The sequence below is a fragment of the Nycticebus coucang genome, chromosome 16, assembly GCF_027406575.1.
Source record: "Nycticebus coucang isolate mNycCou1 chromosome 16, mNycCou1.pri, whole genome shotgun sequence".
In the NCBI taxonomy this organism is placed as follows: Eukaryota; Metazoa; Chordata; class Mammalia; order Primates; family Lorisidae; genus Nycticebus; species Nycticebus coucang.
This window is the reverse complement of record NC_069795.1, coordinates 82,439,264-82,456,884: the sequence shown is the minus strand read 5'-3', so window position 1 is coordinate 82,456,884 and position 17,621 is coordinate 82,439,264. Positions and strand designations below refer to the sequence as shown.

Below are 17,621 nucleotides of genomic sequence, written 5' to 3'. Positions count from 1 at the left end.
GAAGTCGTGTGTCTGTGTGTTTTGGCACATATTTAAAACTGATGCTTATTACCCTATGTAAAAACTGTTGATGATATCTGTTACATAGTTCAGTGCTACCTTTTTAAATTCCCACATGATAACTGAATTTACTTTCATATTTGGTACTAATAAAACATTTATTTGTGGCAGAGAATTGGCATTATTTCTCCTTTCTGATAATGAGAACTGAGCAACTTTTCATATATCCCTTCTTGGTGCTCGGGAAGATTACAAACAAATTTGGGGCCTCTAGTAGACCATTTTTGTTAGCATAATTTTTTCATATAAAAACAGAACTTTCATTTTGTAAACTTGAAGGAGCAGTATAAATTATCCATCAATAAAACATTGGTACTACAACTGCAGCTGACTTTTTTGGTAGTATTTTTTGCCTCACTGGGTTCTGGGTTTGTGGGGTTTTTTGTTTGTTTGTTTGTTTGTTTTGAGACAGAATCTCTGTTCCTCAGGCTAGAGTGCCATGCCATCATTCTAGCTCACAGCAACTGCAATCTCCTGGCTTCAAGTGATCCTCCTGCCTCAGCTTACCAAGTAGCTGGGAGTATAGATGCCTGCCACAATGTCTGGGCTGATCTTGTCTGTTTTTAGTAGCGAGGGCTTGTTCTCTTGGTCCAGGTGTCTACCTCCTGAGCTCAAGTGATGGTCCTGCCTCTGCTCCCAGAGTGCTAGGATTACAGGTGTGAGCCACCACACCCAGCCAGCTTCACTGTTCAGATGCTTAAATTAGAATAAAGACATAAAAAAAAAAAAGAATAAAGACATAAATCCATTTTTATCATAAAATATTTTGAAAATGATTGTAAAATTTCCCTTCATGGAAGATAAATAGGAAGATATAGACATATTCAAAAAGGAAAATAATACTCTGGTTTCTCTTCAGATCCTATAAATCTTTTGCCTTTTGCAAAAGGAAACTACATTGTAATCTTACAGTATTAGATGTTAGGATTCTGATGTTGATTCTTTCTAATACTTCCTAAATCTAATTTAAGTTGGAAAGTCAAGTATTTCAACTATAGTCAAAGTGTACTTGATGAGCCATGAGTTCTGTCTATAACATGGTGAGTACTTTTAGGACTTTACCTGTGCCTTAGCCCAGATGATGTGCTACACAGATGATCATATACAGGGTATATGAAATACAGACTTCAGAGTGCCAGAGATCTGCAGAACACCCACACACACATTCTGACATTGTCTTGAAGCTTGCCTTTCTTTGCTGTCAGATGTAAACCATTTCTGCACCGTATCATGTGTGATGAAAAATGGATACTTTTTGACAATCATAGGTGTTTGACCCGGTTGGATAAAGATGAAGAAACACAGACCCAAACCAACTATCTAAAAATGCTAACTGTGTCTGTTTGGTGATCCAGCACTGGTATTATCCACTCCCGCTTCATGAAACCTGGTTATTCCATTACAGTGGGCGTCTGTTGGAACCGATTGGACAACATGATGAGGATGCTTGCGATTAAGCAGCTGAGACTAGTCTATAGAGACTGGCCAGTTTTACAAGATAACATTGTCACACAACAATGCTGCAAATTACACAAGGTGAGCTTGGATTGCTCTGTTATCCACCATATTCATCAGACCTTGCACTAGCTGGCCGCCATTTCTTCCAGGCTTTGGACCACTTCTTACCAGGAAAAATATTCAATTCTCAACGAACTGTGGAAAAGGCCTTTCATTACCACTTGATCTCTAGGCTTCTTCGCTGCTGGAATAAACAAGCTACCATTAAAATGGAAACCAGTGTTGATAGAGTGTGCTCATACTTTGATGAATTGTGCTGCTTCTTGATTGAGATATAACAAACTAAACTTTTGATTGGAGTTGGACATTTCCTATTCACTGACCTAATATTAACATTCTCTAATTCTTAGGACTGTTAGGCAGCCTGCAGCTACAGAGGACTTAGGCTATTTTCTTAAACCAGTGACTTGAGGAGTCTAGTTCCAGATTCTGCGCATTCCTGCCAGCACCTCAGCACACATGGCATTTCTTTCTTTCTTTCTTTCTTGTTTTTTTTTTTTTTTTTTTTCAGTTTTTGGCCGGGGCTGGGTTTGAACCCGCCACCTTCGGCATATGGGGCTGGTACCCTACCCTGTTGAGCCACAGGCACCGCCCACACATGGCATTTCTTTCTTTCTTTCTTGTTCTTTTTTTTTTTTTTTTCAGTTTTTGGCCGGGGCTGGGTTTGAACCCGCCACCTTCGGCATATGGGGCTGGTGCCCTACCCTGTTGAGCCACAGGCACCGCCCACACATGGCATTACTTTGAGTCAAAGTGCTACATATATTCTAACCACCATATTGGGCATTTTGCTTAATAAGCCCATCTCTATGTAAACACACACATTTTTCAGGATGCTAGACTTTCATATTGGCTGTGCCACTTATTTAGCTGTCATTTTGGGCATATTATTCCAAATCTCAGAGCCATCATTTCTTTATAAATTGAGTGATATGTGTTTAATTGTGGGACCAGTAGTTGACCACTTTCCAGAGTATACCACCTTTCTCCATATTCTAGGATTCTATCAGGTAATATACTCTCATAATATGTCTGAAATTTGGAGTGAAGAAATTTACTGTCATTTGAGGTAGTATTGCTAGACACGTCGCTCCTTAGATTTGTTTTTTCTAAGCTGAAAGATGTGGATGATTCAGTATGCTGGAAATATGTGGATGGAAGAACACAATGTTTCATGTGTTCTATATCTATACTATATCTAAAGCAGGCATCCTCAAACTTTTTAAACAGGGGGCCAATTCACTGTCCCTCAGACCATTGGAAGGCCGGACTATAGTTTAAAAAAACAAACAAACTATGAACAGATTCCTATGCACACTGCACAAATCTTATTTTGAAGTAAAAAACAAAACGAGAGCAAATACAATTCACACCGCTGCATGTGGCCCGTGGGCCGTAGTTTGAGGATGCCTGATCTAAAGTTTAGTTTGTTATATCTAAACAACTCTTGCATCAGGTACACTAAACTGTCATTGTTCTCAGAAGCCCTCCTTTCTACAAATCTTCATTTGAAAATTACTGTCTCAGGCACTGGGATAAATGTTAGAGATAAATTGATCCCTAAGATTTTCCCTGCCTTTCATGATCTGGAATGTATGCTAGGGAAAGAGATGAATAAAACTTTTATAATGTGGGTAGTGCTACAGGACCATCTTGAATACCTCATGCTGTGGAAGCACTGAAAGAAATGTTCATGAATTTGCTGGGTGTGTGTAAGGGAGTCATTTGCGTTGGTTTTGATTATCATGTAGGATTGGATTGATAGATGACATTTGAAGGGGTCTTGAAGCTTGATGATTATGAATTTTGTAGACAGTGGAGGGGGTGGACGAGTGCTTCAGGCAGGTAGAACAGTGTCCCCTCCCCCATCTGTATAACCATGACTACACTTCCTCCTGATCTGCAAGACTTTGCCATTCTCTGTGCTCTACTCCCGCAAAAACCAGGCAACTAAAAACAGAAACAAGAACCAAGAACCATAAAAGTCCCCAAACAGTTGAGATGCTGCTTAATGTTACTTGATTCCTCAAGTATTTGTACAAAATGTGGAATGACTGTCTTTCACAAAGGAATTACAGAAATCTATGTATATTGTGTGAACTGTCTAGTAAGGAGGATAATTATACTAAGGATAGTGACTACAGGAAGGTGGATCTGATTTAATTATATTATGGCTTTCTGTTCAGGAAGATCATCTGTCTCCGAGACAAATAGCTTATTGGAAAGAATATGATTTGGAGACTTGATCAGAAAAGAAGCCCTACCATTGATTACTTTGACTAGGAGCAAAGTAAATGAGGGTGAAACACCTGTGTAGTTTACTTAGCATCAGCCAAAATCAGCCTGTGTCATACTGTCCTTGGATTTTGTTAATTTCAAAGAGCTGAAAGTTCTAGGACACTAAAAGTAGAGAATAATCAAAGGTTTCAGTTACCCTTTGTTCTAGCACATTAATGGCCAAACGTTACTTAGATATTGTTCTTTTTATTTTCAGCCGTCTGCCTGAAAGTTGGAAATATCAGTTGTCAGAAGTGACTAGCAGTTCAGAACTGTTTGCTGTTTGGTGGCTTAGAGGGTCAAATGCTTGAGAGAGTGTCTACAGTTTATAGCTGAGCTTCTTAACAGGTCCCCATCTGCGCCTTTGGCCACAGACGGTGGTGAGGGTGAGGATTAGTTTCGGAGGCGGTGTTGGTGGCAGTGATGTTGATATTATCTTGGTCCTTATGTCTATAAACTTTGCTATGGCTGAGAATGTAGAGGATTTGTCATTAGAATAAGATTTATTCATTTTTCCTGAATCCCATTTATTTCTACTCGGCAATTTTATTGGAACTTTAAAGAGAAGAGACTACTATATGGAGACATTTCTTTTGTAGGGCTAAATAAAGGTTTACATATAATATATCTTGGTTCAAATTGTCATTAATATCTCTTAGACACATTATTCTAAAATTTGTTATTGTCCTCTTAATATTAAAATGTATTATTCCTAAAAGGAAGGAAACTCAATTGATGTTAGAAGGCAAGCCAGTGGGATGAGGGCAGATGCTTAGGTCCCAAAGGGAAATTTTCCCCAGAATTTCCCACTGCAGTCACTACCTAGGTTTTTTCCTGTAGGTTACCTATAAAATGCTGTGAAAAAGAAAGAAACTTTTCTTTTCTTTTTTTTTTTTTTGCTAAATGAATAAGTTTATTGTTTTTAATCTGAAAACCCTCATATAAAATTGCTATTCGGTTTAGCTTTTAGCAGCTCACTCCTGAGCTCTATGAATGGCTCTTGTTTTGTTTTACAGGAGTAAATACAGGCTGGATGTGATGCTGGAGGTCTGTTCTTGGGAGATAATGAGGCAAAGTAAAGTATGTCTTATCTTTTCTTTTTTGGGACCTGGAATCCACTTTCTGAATACATTTACCACCTGTTAGGTAATTGCCCCAGTCACAAAACTTACCTCATCTCCTTGTCCCAATTACCTGTTGAAAATTTCAAACTTATGGCTTGCCCCTAACGGCTCTTCCTGCCAGAGCAGTAACTCCTTATTGTCTATTCTACCGTCCCATCACCATTCTAAGACTTCTCCTAACTGAACCTATATAAAGGTACGCCTCTCTTTCTCTCTCTCATTCTTGTTCTCCTCTCTGCCCTTCACCCTCCCCTTTCCTCTCCTCTCTCTTTTCTCTTCCTCTCTCTCTCTCTCCTTTTCTTTCCTCCTTGGTGCTGCTCTGCAGCATCCTTCCCTTGCCAATAAAGACCTTTCGTACAAGCCTTGGTGGTCCGTGAGATCTCTGCCAGTCGAGTGCCCTCCTTTCATCTGGTGTCAGAAGTGGGATATAATTAGGGAACGCTCCCAAGAGTAGCTTCCACCCCTTCCATGGGGTTTTAGCTCCTGGGAACTCCCTATCCTCTTCTTGCACTCCTGGTGCTCACCACTGCATTGGTTTGTCTCCATCCGCCAGGGCGCTGTACCCAGCACTCAACACCAGCCTCATCCAGACTAGGTGAGTACCCCTATGGGAGCAAGTTTTCCCTAATCATGGGCTTGGTTGCCTACATTCCTGGCAATTCACCCATTTCTTGAGGCTTGAGTTCCCTAGCCTGACCTTGCAGTGGCTTAGCCCAGAGCCTCCACGCCTCGCAGGAAAGTACCTGGCACCAGGTCTCAAGCTCTCCTCGGCCCCAAGGGTCTGACGCTGATCTGGGGTGCAGTGACAATTATCCTAGACTGTGTTCTCATCTTAATAGCCAGCAACAAAGCAGCAGAGACGTCTGTCCTTTGTCCTGGTCCTCGCATGATTCTGCTCAAGCTTTATTCCTGTGATGAATCACCATGGGTGCAGGCCATTCTATCCCACCTAACTTCCCCTTGGGGTGCTTATTACGCCACCTGGTAGAATTAGGATTAAACTTAAAGCAAAAAAAAAAAAAAGAAAAATTAATTGAACTTTCTACCCAGGTTTGGCCACTTTACAAACTAGACAACCAAAGTATCTGACCAAACTATATAGTTCATTTGATTTTTCTTTAATTTGATACCTATATAACTATTGTGAGCGCCTTGGCAAATGGAGTGAGGTCTACTAGTTCAGGGCTTCTCATATCTTAGAACCAAGCCTAGTTTATGTTCAGGTGATTCCAAATTCTTGTAACAAAGGGCTCTTCTGCTCTCTATCCCCCTGAACCAGACCTATTCAACCCAGCAGATGAACCTTGCTGTGCAAGCAAAGTGGCCACCGGTTCAGAAACCGGAGTAATTCCTGTTCCGGCCCTGCCACATTTGGCTCCTCCCTCAACCACACAGTTGCCTCCACCCTCTGTCCCTCCTACTTCCCTGTCAACCAATTTGAGCTCATCTCCTAACTCTTCCCCTCCACCTAGCCCTCAGAGTTCTTCCGTGTAGTCTCTCAGTCCACCACAGGCTTCTCCAAGAAACACTTCTGGACATCTTTACCCGTTTCTTCCTCCGGCTCCTTCATACGATAGTCCTACAGTGCCACCGTGTAGCAATATTGACAAATTACAAACTACTCACCCCTTACTTCCTCTGGTCCCCTCACCTGCTCCCGCTTCCATCCATCTCCAGAATTAGAGGGATTTTCAGCTCCCTCTCACTTCTGGCCCTGCTCGGTGAGGTAACTGGAGTCCATGGTATAGTTTCTGTTTCTGTTCCTTTCCCCATAACTAAACTCCCACACCTTAAGGTTAGACTAGGTTCCTTTACTTCTAACCCTTCTCATTTTATTTAAGAGTTTCAATTTATTACTATATCCTATCAACTTACCTGCTATGTTTTTGTTATTTTAACGAATACCCTGACCTCCGATGAGCGCAAATGAGTGTGGGAGAGGGCAAAAGAGGCAGCAGATCAATTTCATATGTCAAACAATGAGCATCCTACAGGTGACACCGCAGTCCCTAACTCCCAGCCAGATTAGAATTATAATAATAATGCTGGAAAAAAAAAAGTAGAGACATTTTTATTACCTGCATTCTTTGCGGACTTAGAGCTTCCGCCAAAAAGGTTATCAATTATGATAAATAACGGGAAGTCAGACGAGATAAGTCTGAGAATCCTTCAGCTTTCCTCCCACGTCTTACCAAAGCTTTTGTTAAGTATACTAGCTTAGATCCTAAAACAATAGATGAGAAAAACATTCTTATGACTTATTTCTTTAACCAAAGTTACCCCAACATCAAACTTAAGCTAAAGCGCTTGGAGCACAGACCTCTGACACCCCAGGCTGTGATCTTAGACACAGCCTTTAAGGTTTACACGGGGCGAGATGATGTTTTCTGAAGATAAAATGAAAAATCTCAAACCCAAGATTATCAAATGCTAGCTCAAAACATTACAAGCAGTGTCACTAAGGCCATCATTCCTAACCTGCCTAAGTCATCAGGGGCCAAAGGCCGCTTCATAATTCAACCACCTGGACCATGCTACAAATGCGGTGAAGAAGGCCACTGGGTACGATGTTGCCCCAATCCCAGACCCCCGTCAGGGTCATGCTCTCTCTGCAAAAGAAAGGGCCATTGGAAGGCTGACTGCCCCTTGGCCAGAGAGGACATGGGGCTAGCCAACCTGCGGCACCTACAGCAGATTTCTTGGGGCTTGCCTCTTCTGAAGACTGATGGGACCCTGGCTTCTCTCACCCCACGAAGATCACTTCTGCGGAGCCAAGAGTAACCCTGAATGTGGCAGGTAGGATGATCGCCTTTCTATTAGACATAGGAGCTAGCTTTTCAGTTCTTAAAGAGTTCAGCGGTCCTACCTCCCTGTCGCCCACCTCTATTGTTGGGGTAGAGGATTTTTCCCACTGTCCATGTCAAACTCCTTTATTACACCGCATGATTGGCAATTCTCATTTATACATTCTTTTTGGTGTTGCCTTCCTGTCCAATTCCCCTTCTGGGATGTGACACACTTTCCAAATTAGATACCACCCTGACTTTTCATCTTAAATTGATAGATGCTGACCCATTTCCTTCTGCTTCATTCTGCCTTGTCCTTTCCCAAGCCATCAAAGACTCGTCGCCCTGACCCATTCCACCAGAGCAAGTAAATCTTAAGGTTTGGGATACTAAAACCCCCTCAATTGCCTCCTGCTCTCCAGTTCTTGTTAAGCTAAAAGACCCCAGTGTTTTTCCTTCTCAATGTCAATATCCACTTCCCCAATCTAGTCTCCTGGGACTTCAACCTATTCTATAGGATCTCTTAGGAAAAGGTTTTTACGACCTGCCCGCTCACCATATAATACTCCCATACTAGCAATTAAAAAACTGAATGGCACCTATCACTTAGACTAAGACTCATTAATTCTGCGATCATTCCTATACACCCAGTAGTCCCTAATCCATACACCCTCCTATCAACCATCCCACCTCAAACCACTTATTTCTGTGCTAGACCTCAAAGATGCCTTCTTCTCCATTCCCTTACACCCTGATTGCCAGAACTTATTTGCCTTCAGGTGGACTGACCCTACTTCTCAGACTTCTTCCCAACTTACTTGGACTGTACTCCCCCAGGGATTTCGTGAGAGCCCCCACTTATTTGGCCAGACATTATTATGAAACTTCCAGTCCTATAATCCCTCTCTTTCAACCTTGGTTCAGTATGTTGATGACCTCCTGCTCTGTAATCCCATTTTACATGACTCTAAGCAAAACACCTCTTCCCTCCTTAATTTCCTTGCAGGTAGGGGATATTGGGTCCCTCCCTCAAAGGTTCAGTTATTCCAACAAAAAGTCACCTACCTTGGTGTCCTTTTGTCCCCAGGCTTCAAAACTATTATAGACAAAAAAAAGCCTTCTCTGGGTCTTTCCTCTACCCACCACAAAACAAGAACTCCTTTCCTTTTTAGGGTTAGCTGGATACCTCAGAGCATGGATTCCCAACTTTTCTCTCCTAGCTGCTCCTTTATATGATGCTACTCGAGGTGACCCTCATGAGCCTCTCTTAACCTCCATTTCCACTTCTTTTAAATCTCTACAGCATGCTTTATTAGAAGCTCCAGCCCTCCACCTTTCCGATCTTTCTCGCCACTTCCTCTTATATGTTACAGAAAACCTTGGGTTTACTCTTGGCATGCTTGGACATCCGCTAGGCCTCATCTTTACTCCAGTTACTTATCTTTCAAAACAGTTAGGTCACACTGTTCGAGGTCGGGCCCCATTGTCTCAAGGCATTGGCAGCTGCAGTCACTCTAATACAAGAATCTAAGAAACTCACTTTTGGTTCCCCTACTACTGTCCCGTCCCCTCATTCTCTTGTCTGATCTTTTGACATACAAAAATTTTCAAACCCTACCACCATGCTGCATTCTTAACCTTCAAACCTCTCTCTTATCTGACCCATCATTATCTTTAACACACGTCCCACACTAAATCCTGCATCCCTCTTGCCTACTCCTTCTGACTCGTCACCCACTCATGATTGCCTTCAAACACTAGACACTCTTCTCCCTTGCCTCTCCAACCTACAAGAAGGACCTCTTCCTAATACTGATCTCCTCTGGTTTTCGGATGGCAGTTCCTTTATGTATAAGGGAACTTGTAGAGCAGGCTATGCAATTATGCCCTCCAATGAGATCACTGAGGCACATTCTCTTCCCTCTTCCACCACTAACCAACAAGCAGAACTAATAGCACTAACCAGAGCCTTCACCCTAGCACGAGATAAATCTCTCACTATCTATACTGACTCTTAAGTACGCATTCCACATATTATCCCATGCAGCTATATGGAAAAAGCGAGGCTTATGTAACCCCAAAGGTAACCCTATTCTTAACTCTCACTTTATTATCAAACTACTAGAAGCTTCTAAATTGCCTAAGGCTATAGGCATTGTCCATTGCCGTTCACATCAATCTGACCACTTGCCTATATCAAAGGGTAACAACCAAGCCCACTGTGCAGCACATACGGCTGCTCTCCAACACTCATCTCCTGACACCTCCTCTCACCTCGTACTTATTTCTACTCCTGTTGTTGCTACAGTAAAGGAAACGAACCAACCTCCCACTCGTGACCTCGTGACCTCCTCATCTATCTCCACAAGTTGTTACACCCCAACTCTCAGATTTTACTACAATTTCTCAAAGCTTTCTTTCCTCTCTCACAGATAGATTCAGAATTTGTAAATCAACTTACATCATCCTGTGAGATCTGCCAGCACTCCAACCCACTAACAAAATCTTACCTCCTACACTTTCCAACTCACCACACTAGAGAACTTCTTCCTGGAACAGACTGGCAACTTGATTTCACACACATGCCTAAGATCAAATGTTATAAATACCTCTTAGTATTAATAAATACCTTCTCAGATTAGATTGAAGCCTTTCCTACTACAAACAAGAGGGCTACCACTGTTTCCTCTATCATACTCAAAGACATTATTCCCCACTTTGGAATCCCCTGTTCTTTACAGTCCAAACTGAACTTGAATTCTCCTCTACCATTTCTCAAACCTTAACCAAAGCCTTAGGTATCCCATGGCACTTCCATATTCCTTTCCATCCTCAATCTTCAGGGAAAGTTAAAAGGTCTCTTACACACTAAACTTCAGGCAGCCCCAGTCATGATTCCTAAAATTTTGTGGGTTTTTTTTTTTTTTGAGACAGAGCCTCAAGCTATCATCCTGGGGAGAGTGCCTTAGCATCACAGCTCACAGCAACCTCCAACTCCTGGGCTCAAGCGATTTTCTTGCCTCTGCCTCCCAAGTAGCTGGGACTACAGGCGCCTGCCACACACCCAGCTATTTTTTTTTTTTTTTTTGGTTGCAGCCATCATTGTTGTATGATAGGCCCAGGCTGGATTTGAACCTGCCAGCTCAGGTGTATGTGGCTGGTACCTTAGCCGTTTGAGCCACAGGCGCTGAGCCAATTCCTAAAATTTTGTCTTTCAACCTTTCAGACCCTGCATCTCTTAATTTAACAACTTGCACGCACAAAACTAAACCTTTTGTGCCCTCCCTCAATCAAGTCATCCAGTCATACCCTCTTTGCATCAACTTTACCGGCACCACTCCCCTATTAGGTCTGAATCCATCAAAGTGCCCAGATATAGTTACTTTCCCTTCCAAGCCAAAAAAGAAGTTACACAAAAAGTACCATCCTTTCTTCCAATTTCTCTGCCGGAAAAAATTATACCAAATTCCCCCTATCCACATTCAGAGTCTCTGTTCCATAGTTATGTTGCTACCTGATTTTAAAGTTATTACAGGAAATGAACCTATTTCAGTGCCTCCTCTTTCTGTCTATCCAACAACCCGTATGAAATGGACCACCCAAGTTGCCGTACTTTCCTTACAGTGGTGGGAATCGCGGCTGGCATAGGCACAGGAACAACTGGCATTTCCTCCTCAATAACTCATTTTATTCAAACTCAACCCTCAAAGTTGTCTCAACAGGTAACTACTCATTTGGTACTCCAAACCTACACCTCAGATACAGCTTCCAACCTGAAGAAACTGTTCTTCATGAATGGGCTACACTACTCCAGGCCACAAGACTTTCCTAAACACCACTTCTAAACAGCCACCACTAAAAGGGTAGTCTAAAAGCAAAAACTTACATCCTCCCAGCGAAAAAAATCATAATCGTCCTCTAGTTAGCCAATTGAAACTATGCGCCCTCTCAGCAAGAAGAAGCTACAGAAGAAAGAACTCGACATCCCTTATCCCAAGGCCAGCCCCCTGTTTTTAACATATCAAGAACGGAGGAATGTTAGGTAATTGCCCCAGTCACAAAACTTACCTCATCTCCTTGTCCCAGTTACCCGTTGACAGCTCTTCCTGCCAGAGCAGTTACTCCTTATTGGCTATTCTACCATCCCTTCACCATTCTGAGACTCCCCCTAACTGAACCTGTAGAAAGGTATGCCGCTCTCTCGCTCTTACTCTCGCTCTCCCTTTCTCCCTCTCTTCCCTTCCTCCCCCCCCCTTTTCTTCTCCTCCTTGGTGCTGTTCTGCAGCATCCCTCCCTCGCCAGTAAAGACCTTTCGTTCAAGCCTTGGTGGTCTGTGAGATCTCTGCTGGTCGAGTGCCGCCCTTTCACCACCTTTACCAAAATTTACTTTTATCCTCAATTTCAAAGGACCTAATGCACATTTGTGTTACTTCAATTCATTTTTAGTAATACCACTCTTTTCTGACAAACTGAAACGCATACCTATTTTGGGAGTATTTCTTATTGCAGAGAGTTTTGGGGCCAGAACAGGTAGATATTCATTAGTTGATCTTGCTCAATTCACTTACCTTCTTGGAGCTTTCGTTTCCTCATAAATGAGGATGCTGATAAAACCTTGACCTTCAGGTGGTTAGGAGGAATAAATGTGAAAGTACATTGTAATCTGTAAAGTGCTACATAAATGTCAGTATGTTTATCTGTTATTACCAAACTTTCTCAGGACAAAATATGTCCCTGGAATACCTTTGTTTATAGAGGGTGTTTTCATGTGTACAGAACAAAGGAAAGCAAGCGTAATTCTTCCTTTTAAAGTTCATCCACTACTCATAGCATTTACATAAAAAGAATAATTCACAAAATTCCATCATTTTATAAATGGAAAAATAGGCACATTTGAAAGAAGTAGTCTCTAGTAAATGTATTATTAATTTAAGAATTTTTATGTGGGTGGAATCTTGTAAAGATTGAGTCATAGGAATTGTGTTTTCAGAAAGTGTTGGAGTGTGGGTAAAAGAATGGTGGAAGAAGAATGACTTTCTCCCTTCTTTTTTAAAGCATTGGGAATGTGTGCATTATTTGCATAATGTATGAAAGTGACATGTGGCCATTCCTTGAGGCAGAAAATTTTGGATTTGGTTGGAATGGGGTGATTAAATACGTACTCACTCTGCATAATTGAATGGAGTGAAAGAAGGAATTCTGTCCAACAGGAGTACAATTTAATTCCTGCTTAGAAATTTTAAACTTTTCAGCAGAATTAGTTTAATAAAATGTCCCTCCACTATTTTTTTGTCACCAGTTTTTCTAGTATGAAGACAGGTTAATATCTTAATTCTTGGCTAAAATTTAAGCATATGTTTATGCAGGGAAAGAGTAAATAAAATGTGGGGAGAAAATGTGTGTGGTGGGATTAAGAGGGGATACTTCTATTTGTCCATTAGAAAAAAGATGTAAGGGGACCTGAAAACTGTTTCTTATCCCATTACTTACAAGTCTTAATCACCCATATGAAACAGGTTTCACAGAGAATGTTTTGTTCCTGAGTGAGAGAGAGAAACTCTTGCTTACAATGAACTGTCTAAAATAACCTTAAACATGTTTTATGTAAAGTATTCATAGCCATTTACTTTTTTTTCCTTTTACTGTTACTTGCATTTATTTTATGTTGCATCTATTCCTGTGCCATAAGTTTTTTTGTTTCTTAAGTTTCTTCTGGGATATCTTTTTCTTCTGTGCTACCTCCTCTTCTGGTTTGGGAACAATTTGTTCCTTTTCAGTAAGGATCATCTCCATGTAGCAGGGGGAGCTCATGTATGGGTTAATGCGACCATGAGCTCTCTAAGTTCAGCGATGCATTTTGGGTGCTTTGTTCATTTGGATATGCTCAATAACCAGAGAATCTATATCTAAACCCTTCAGTTCAGCTTTACTCTCTGAATTTTTAACCATGTGCAGCAACATTTTTAGGCATGGTCAACACGCTTTTTGGGCTACTGACCCTGTGTCCAGCCCCACTGTTTGGCCTGAACATACACCTACCAACTCCACTATTGTAAGGTTGGAATGGTACACACTGTTTCTTTAAAGGGACATCCTTCAGATAATTGGTGGCTTTTCGTATATGCGTACCCTTGATGGTCTGGACAGTTTCATGTTTGTTCTTAAAGATTTGAGCCTCTTGACTTGCATGACTTTGTGGGGTTTTCTGGGTCAAGTGAATAGCAAACCATCTTCACAGATCACCTCAGGCCGCTTAAAGGAAGAGCTCATTTACTTTTTTCTTTGTGGAAAGCTGAGGAGATCTTAATCAGGCATTGTTAATGACTAAGAAAAAATTTTAAATACTATTTTACAGGGCAGGCCGTGGCTCACACCTATAATCCTAGCACTCTGGGAGGCAGAAGCAGGTGGATTGCTTGAGCTCAGGAGGTCAAGACCAGCCTGAGCAAGAGCGGGATCCTGTCTCTACTAAAAATAGAAAAACTAGCTGGGCGTTGTAGAGGGCACCTATAGTCCCAGCTATTTGGGAGGCTGAGACAAGAGGATTGCTTGAACCCGGGAGTTTGAGGTTGCTATGAGCTATAACACCATGGTACTCTACCTAGGGTGACAAAATGAGACTATCTCAAAAAATAAAAAAGTAAATAAATGCTATTTTAGAGTTCCAAATTTGTTAACATTGGGCTGGAATTCTAGGAGTCATTGACATTCAGTCTGCAGATTTAGTCTAGTTCCTACTATTCCCAAGGGGTGGGCAGATGAGGGTGTTACCTGTAAAAGGAAAGCAGGTAGTTTTGTAGCTCTGCTTCTTAAAAGCCCCAGTTACTGGAAGGGGAGTGGTTTGTGTCTGGAGCTGTAGCAATAAAGTTGGCAAGGAGTCATACCTGATAAAAGACAGGTGAGGAGAAATAGCAAAGAGAAAATAAGAATAAGAGTCATGGGAAGCAAAGGTAAGACAAGTAAAAATGAAATCCATAATGCTTGGTTGGCTTGAGATGGAGCTCGGTGGCAATTACCAGATTTTCTTTTCTGCATATCATGAAACCATGTACCAGGAATGCCTATGGAATAAAGAACCAATTTCTCAGGAAGGCACACAGAACCTTTCCTATCTCACCTCTTGCTGTGACTCCCTTTGGTGCTTCTATATTTCTGGTACAAACAGAACTCCAGGACAGCCTATGCACTTTTGTCTTTGTGTCTTTTTTCATAGTTCGTCCTTTGCCAAGAATACTTATACCATTTTTGTCCATAGGAATTTTGACCTTCTTAGAGACCTATTTCATAGGCTAACAACTTCAAGATTTCTTGATATAGTCTACTTCTTACACCTACCCCCAATTCATAAAAGGCATAACTGCTATAATGTTTATACCTTCAAAAAATTTACTATACATCTTTAGTACATTTATCAAATTATATTATTTGTTTTTTTACCTTTCTATCATTTCTGCTTCTTTGATGGCTTGGAGAAGATGGCTTATTCATCCTGAAACAGCTCAACACATGTTTATTGAATAAATGAATTAGGTGTGTAGATGTATAGTAAATGCCATTTGTATTTTTAGGCTGGATCCACAACAGAATGAAAATCATCCTCTCTTCAAGGAAATGGCGGGGGAGATATTTAGGCATATATGTCAATCCTCCCCATTTCTTTTTTTCTTTTCTTTTCTTTTTTGAGACAGAGCCTCAAGCTATCGCCCTGGGTAGAGTGCTGTGGCATCACAGCTCACAGCAACCTCCAACTCCTAGGCTCAAGCGATTCTCCTGCCTCTGCCTCCCAAGTAGCTGGGACTACAGGCGCTCGCCACAACGCCTGGCTATGTTTTAGTTGTAGCTGTCATTATTGTTTGGCAGGCTCGGGCTGGATTTGAACCCATCAGCTCAGGTGTATGTGGCTGGCACCTTAGCTGCTTGAGCCACAGGCGCCGAGCCAATCCTCCCATTTCTGATACCTGCTTGCCTTAATGCAAACTAATTCACTGTATAATTACATGTAAATACATGCATATGTGACGTGGTTCAATAGTATTTAATTTTATTTCACTTCACTGACTGGCAGGCTGGCCTTCAGCAAGTCTTTGGGCACTGTTTTTTTACAACAGCATAGCATGTGATTGCTTTATGTCTCCTGTATTACACTTTGGTAATTCTCTGAATACTTCAAGCTTTTTCATTGTTACTATAATTCTTATGGTGATGTGTGATCAGTGATCTTTCATGTCAGTATTATAATTGTTTCGTGGTGTTATGAACCACATCCATATTAGATAGTGAAATCTAATGTTTCCTGTTCTGAGTGTTCTACTGACGAGCCCTTCCCTTGTCTTTCTCCCTCTCCTGGGATCTCCCTGTTTTCTGAGACATGGCAGTATTGAAATTAGGTGTGTGTAATGCTATAGATGCCTGTAAATGTGTCACATCAGAAGAATGAGGGTAAGTGCTTTGAGGAGAAGGAAAAAGAAGTTTATTTTCCAGCAAACGAGGCTGGCTGACTCTTGTCTTAAAGTACCAGAGTCCTACCTCTGAGCAGGAATACCGAGCTTTTAAAGGGAGGTTTTCAGGCTTCAGGTTATTGCTGTTCAATTATAGTTAACGGTTTCTGATTTATCCCATGTTAGGCCAAGACAGACTCATGTCCTCCTCTTGGACAATTCCCTTGAGCTACCCAGAATCACAGAGAGCAAAGGATACTCCCCTGCTTCTCCCAACCACTGACCTGAGGCAGGGATACAGGTTTTAGTTCTCAAAAAGGGTTAGGGTGTTTTGAAGAAACAAAAAACATTTTTCCCCCTTTCCAGAACATTCTGTCTGTTACAATCAAGTATTTTTAAATTAAGTATGTACATTTTTTTACATTTAATGTATGTGACTTACTGTATTGCAATACTTGTTTTATTGTGGTCTGGAACCAAATCTGTAATATTTTTGAAGTTTTCCTGTATTTGGGTTAATACAGCATTAAAATTCCTTTGTTTTAATAGGCATGGGGAGAGGTATCTAGTTTTTATGTAATTTATTTAAATAATTGAAAATTTTATTAGTCTGTTATGCTATCACAACATTAGAGCTTAATTTTGTTTATAAAGTTGTTTTCCTTTTTCTTGGGAACTCTTACAGTTGTTTGACTTTTGACCAGTTTTTCTTTACTTCTTTCTAACAATGAGCATTTCCTAATGTCTTACTGTATTCTATATACAGTGCAAATTATATGGAAGGTGCAGAGATTACTCCCATCTAGTTCCTGCTCTGAAGAGTTTGCAACTGGATAGGGAGGCTGCTGCGTATTCAAATTTAAGGGCAAAGTGCATTTCTTTTTGTTAATACTCTGCTAAGCAAATTGGTGGAGTTGCATAGTTCTTAGCATTCACAAGAGACTTAACCACTAACTTTGGGATAATGTCTGAGCAGAGAGGAGAGGCTACAGGACCATTAGGGTCTGGGTAAGAACAAGGGAGAATCATTGTGGAATTGGCTATGGTGAGGAAGTTCATTTCAGTAGCAGGCTAGGAACAGACAACATGGATGGGTTGACTTATGTCAAGGAGATTAGTCTGAATTCTGAGTGAATGAAAGTGAACACGGAAAAGAAAAAGTTTGATTAAAAGAACTTTAATGCTATGTTAATCCAGATACAGGAAAACTTCAAAAATATTGCAGATTTGATTTCAGACCATCACAATAAAACAAGTATTGCAATACAGTGAGTCACATGAATTTTATTTTCCCGCTGCAATAAAAGTTGTGTTTATACTGTAGTCTGTTAAGTGTGGAGAGAAAGGTGGTGAGATAGTTGATGTTGTTTATCCTCAGTATACTGTTTATACTGTTAAAACAAAGTGGAGTAGGCTAG

The 17,621-nt window shown here is 41.1% G+C and overlaps 1 protein-coding gene across 3 annotated transcripts in view; it reads left to right on the top strand.

Annotated features, from left to right (window-relative positions):
• The window catches only part of CCDC50 (coiled-coil domain containing 50), a 101,895-nt gene that overhangs the window by 28,449 nt on the left and 55,825 nt on the right, over window positions 1-17,621 (top strand). Inside the window, exon 2 of one of the 3 annotated variants that reach the window (XM_053564895.1) lies at window positions 1,466-1,596. The exons of the other annotated variants lie outside the window; for them this stretch is intronic. Coding sequence (XP_053420870.1) covers window positions 1,578-1,596 — 19 coding nt within the window. The 5' untranslated portion in view covers window positions 1,466-1,577. The remainder of the gene's footprint in view (window positions 1-1,465; window positions 1,597-17,621) is intronic. 3 annotated transcript variants of the gene reach the window in all.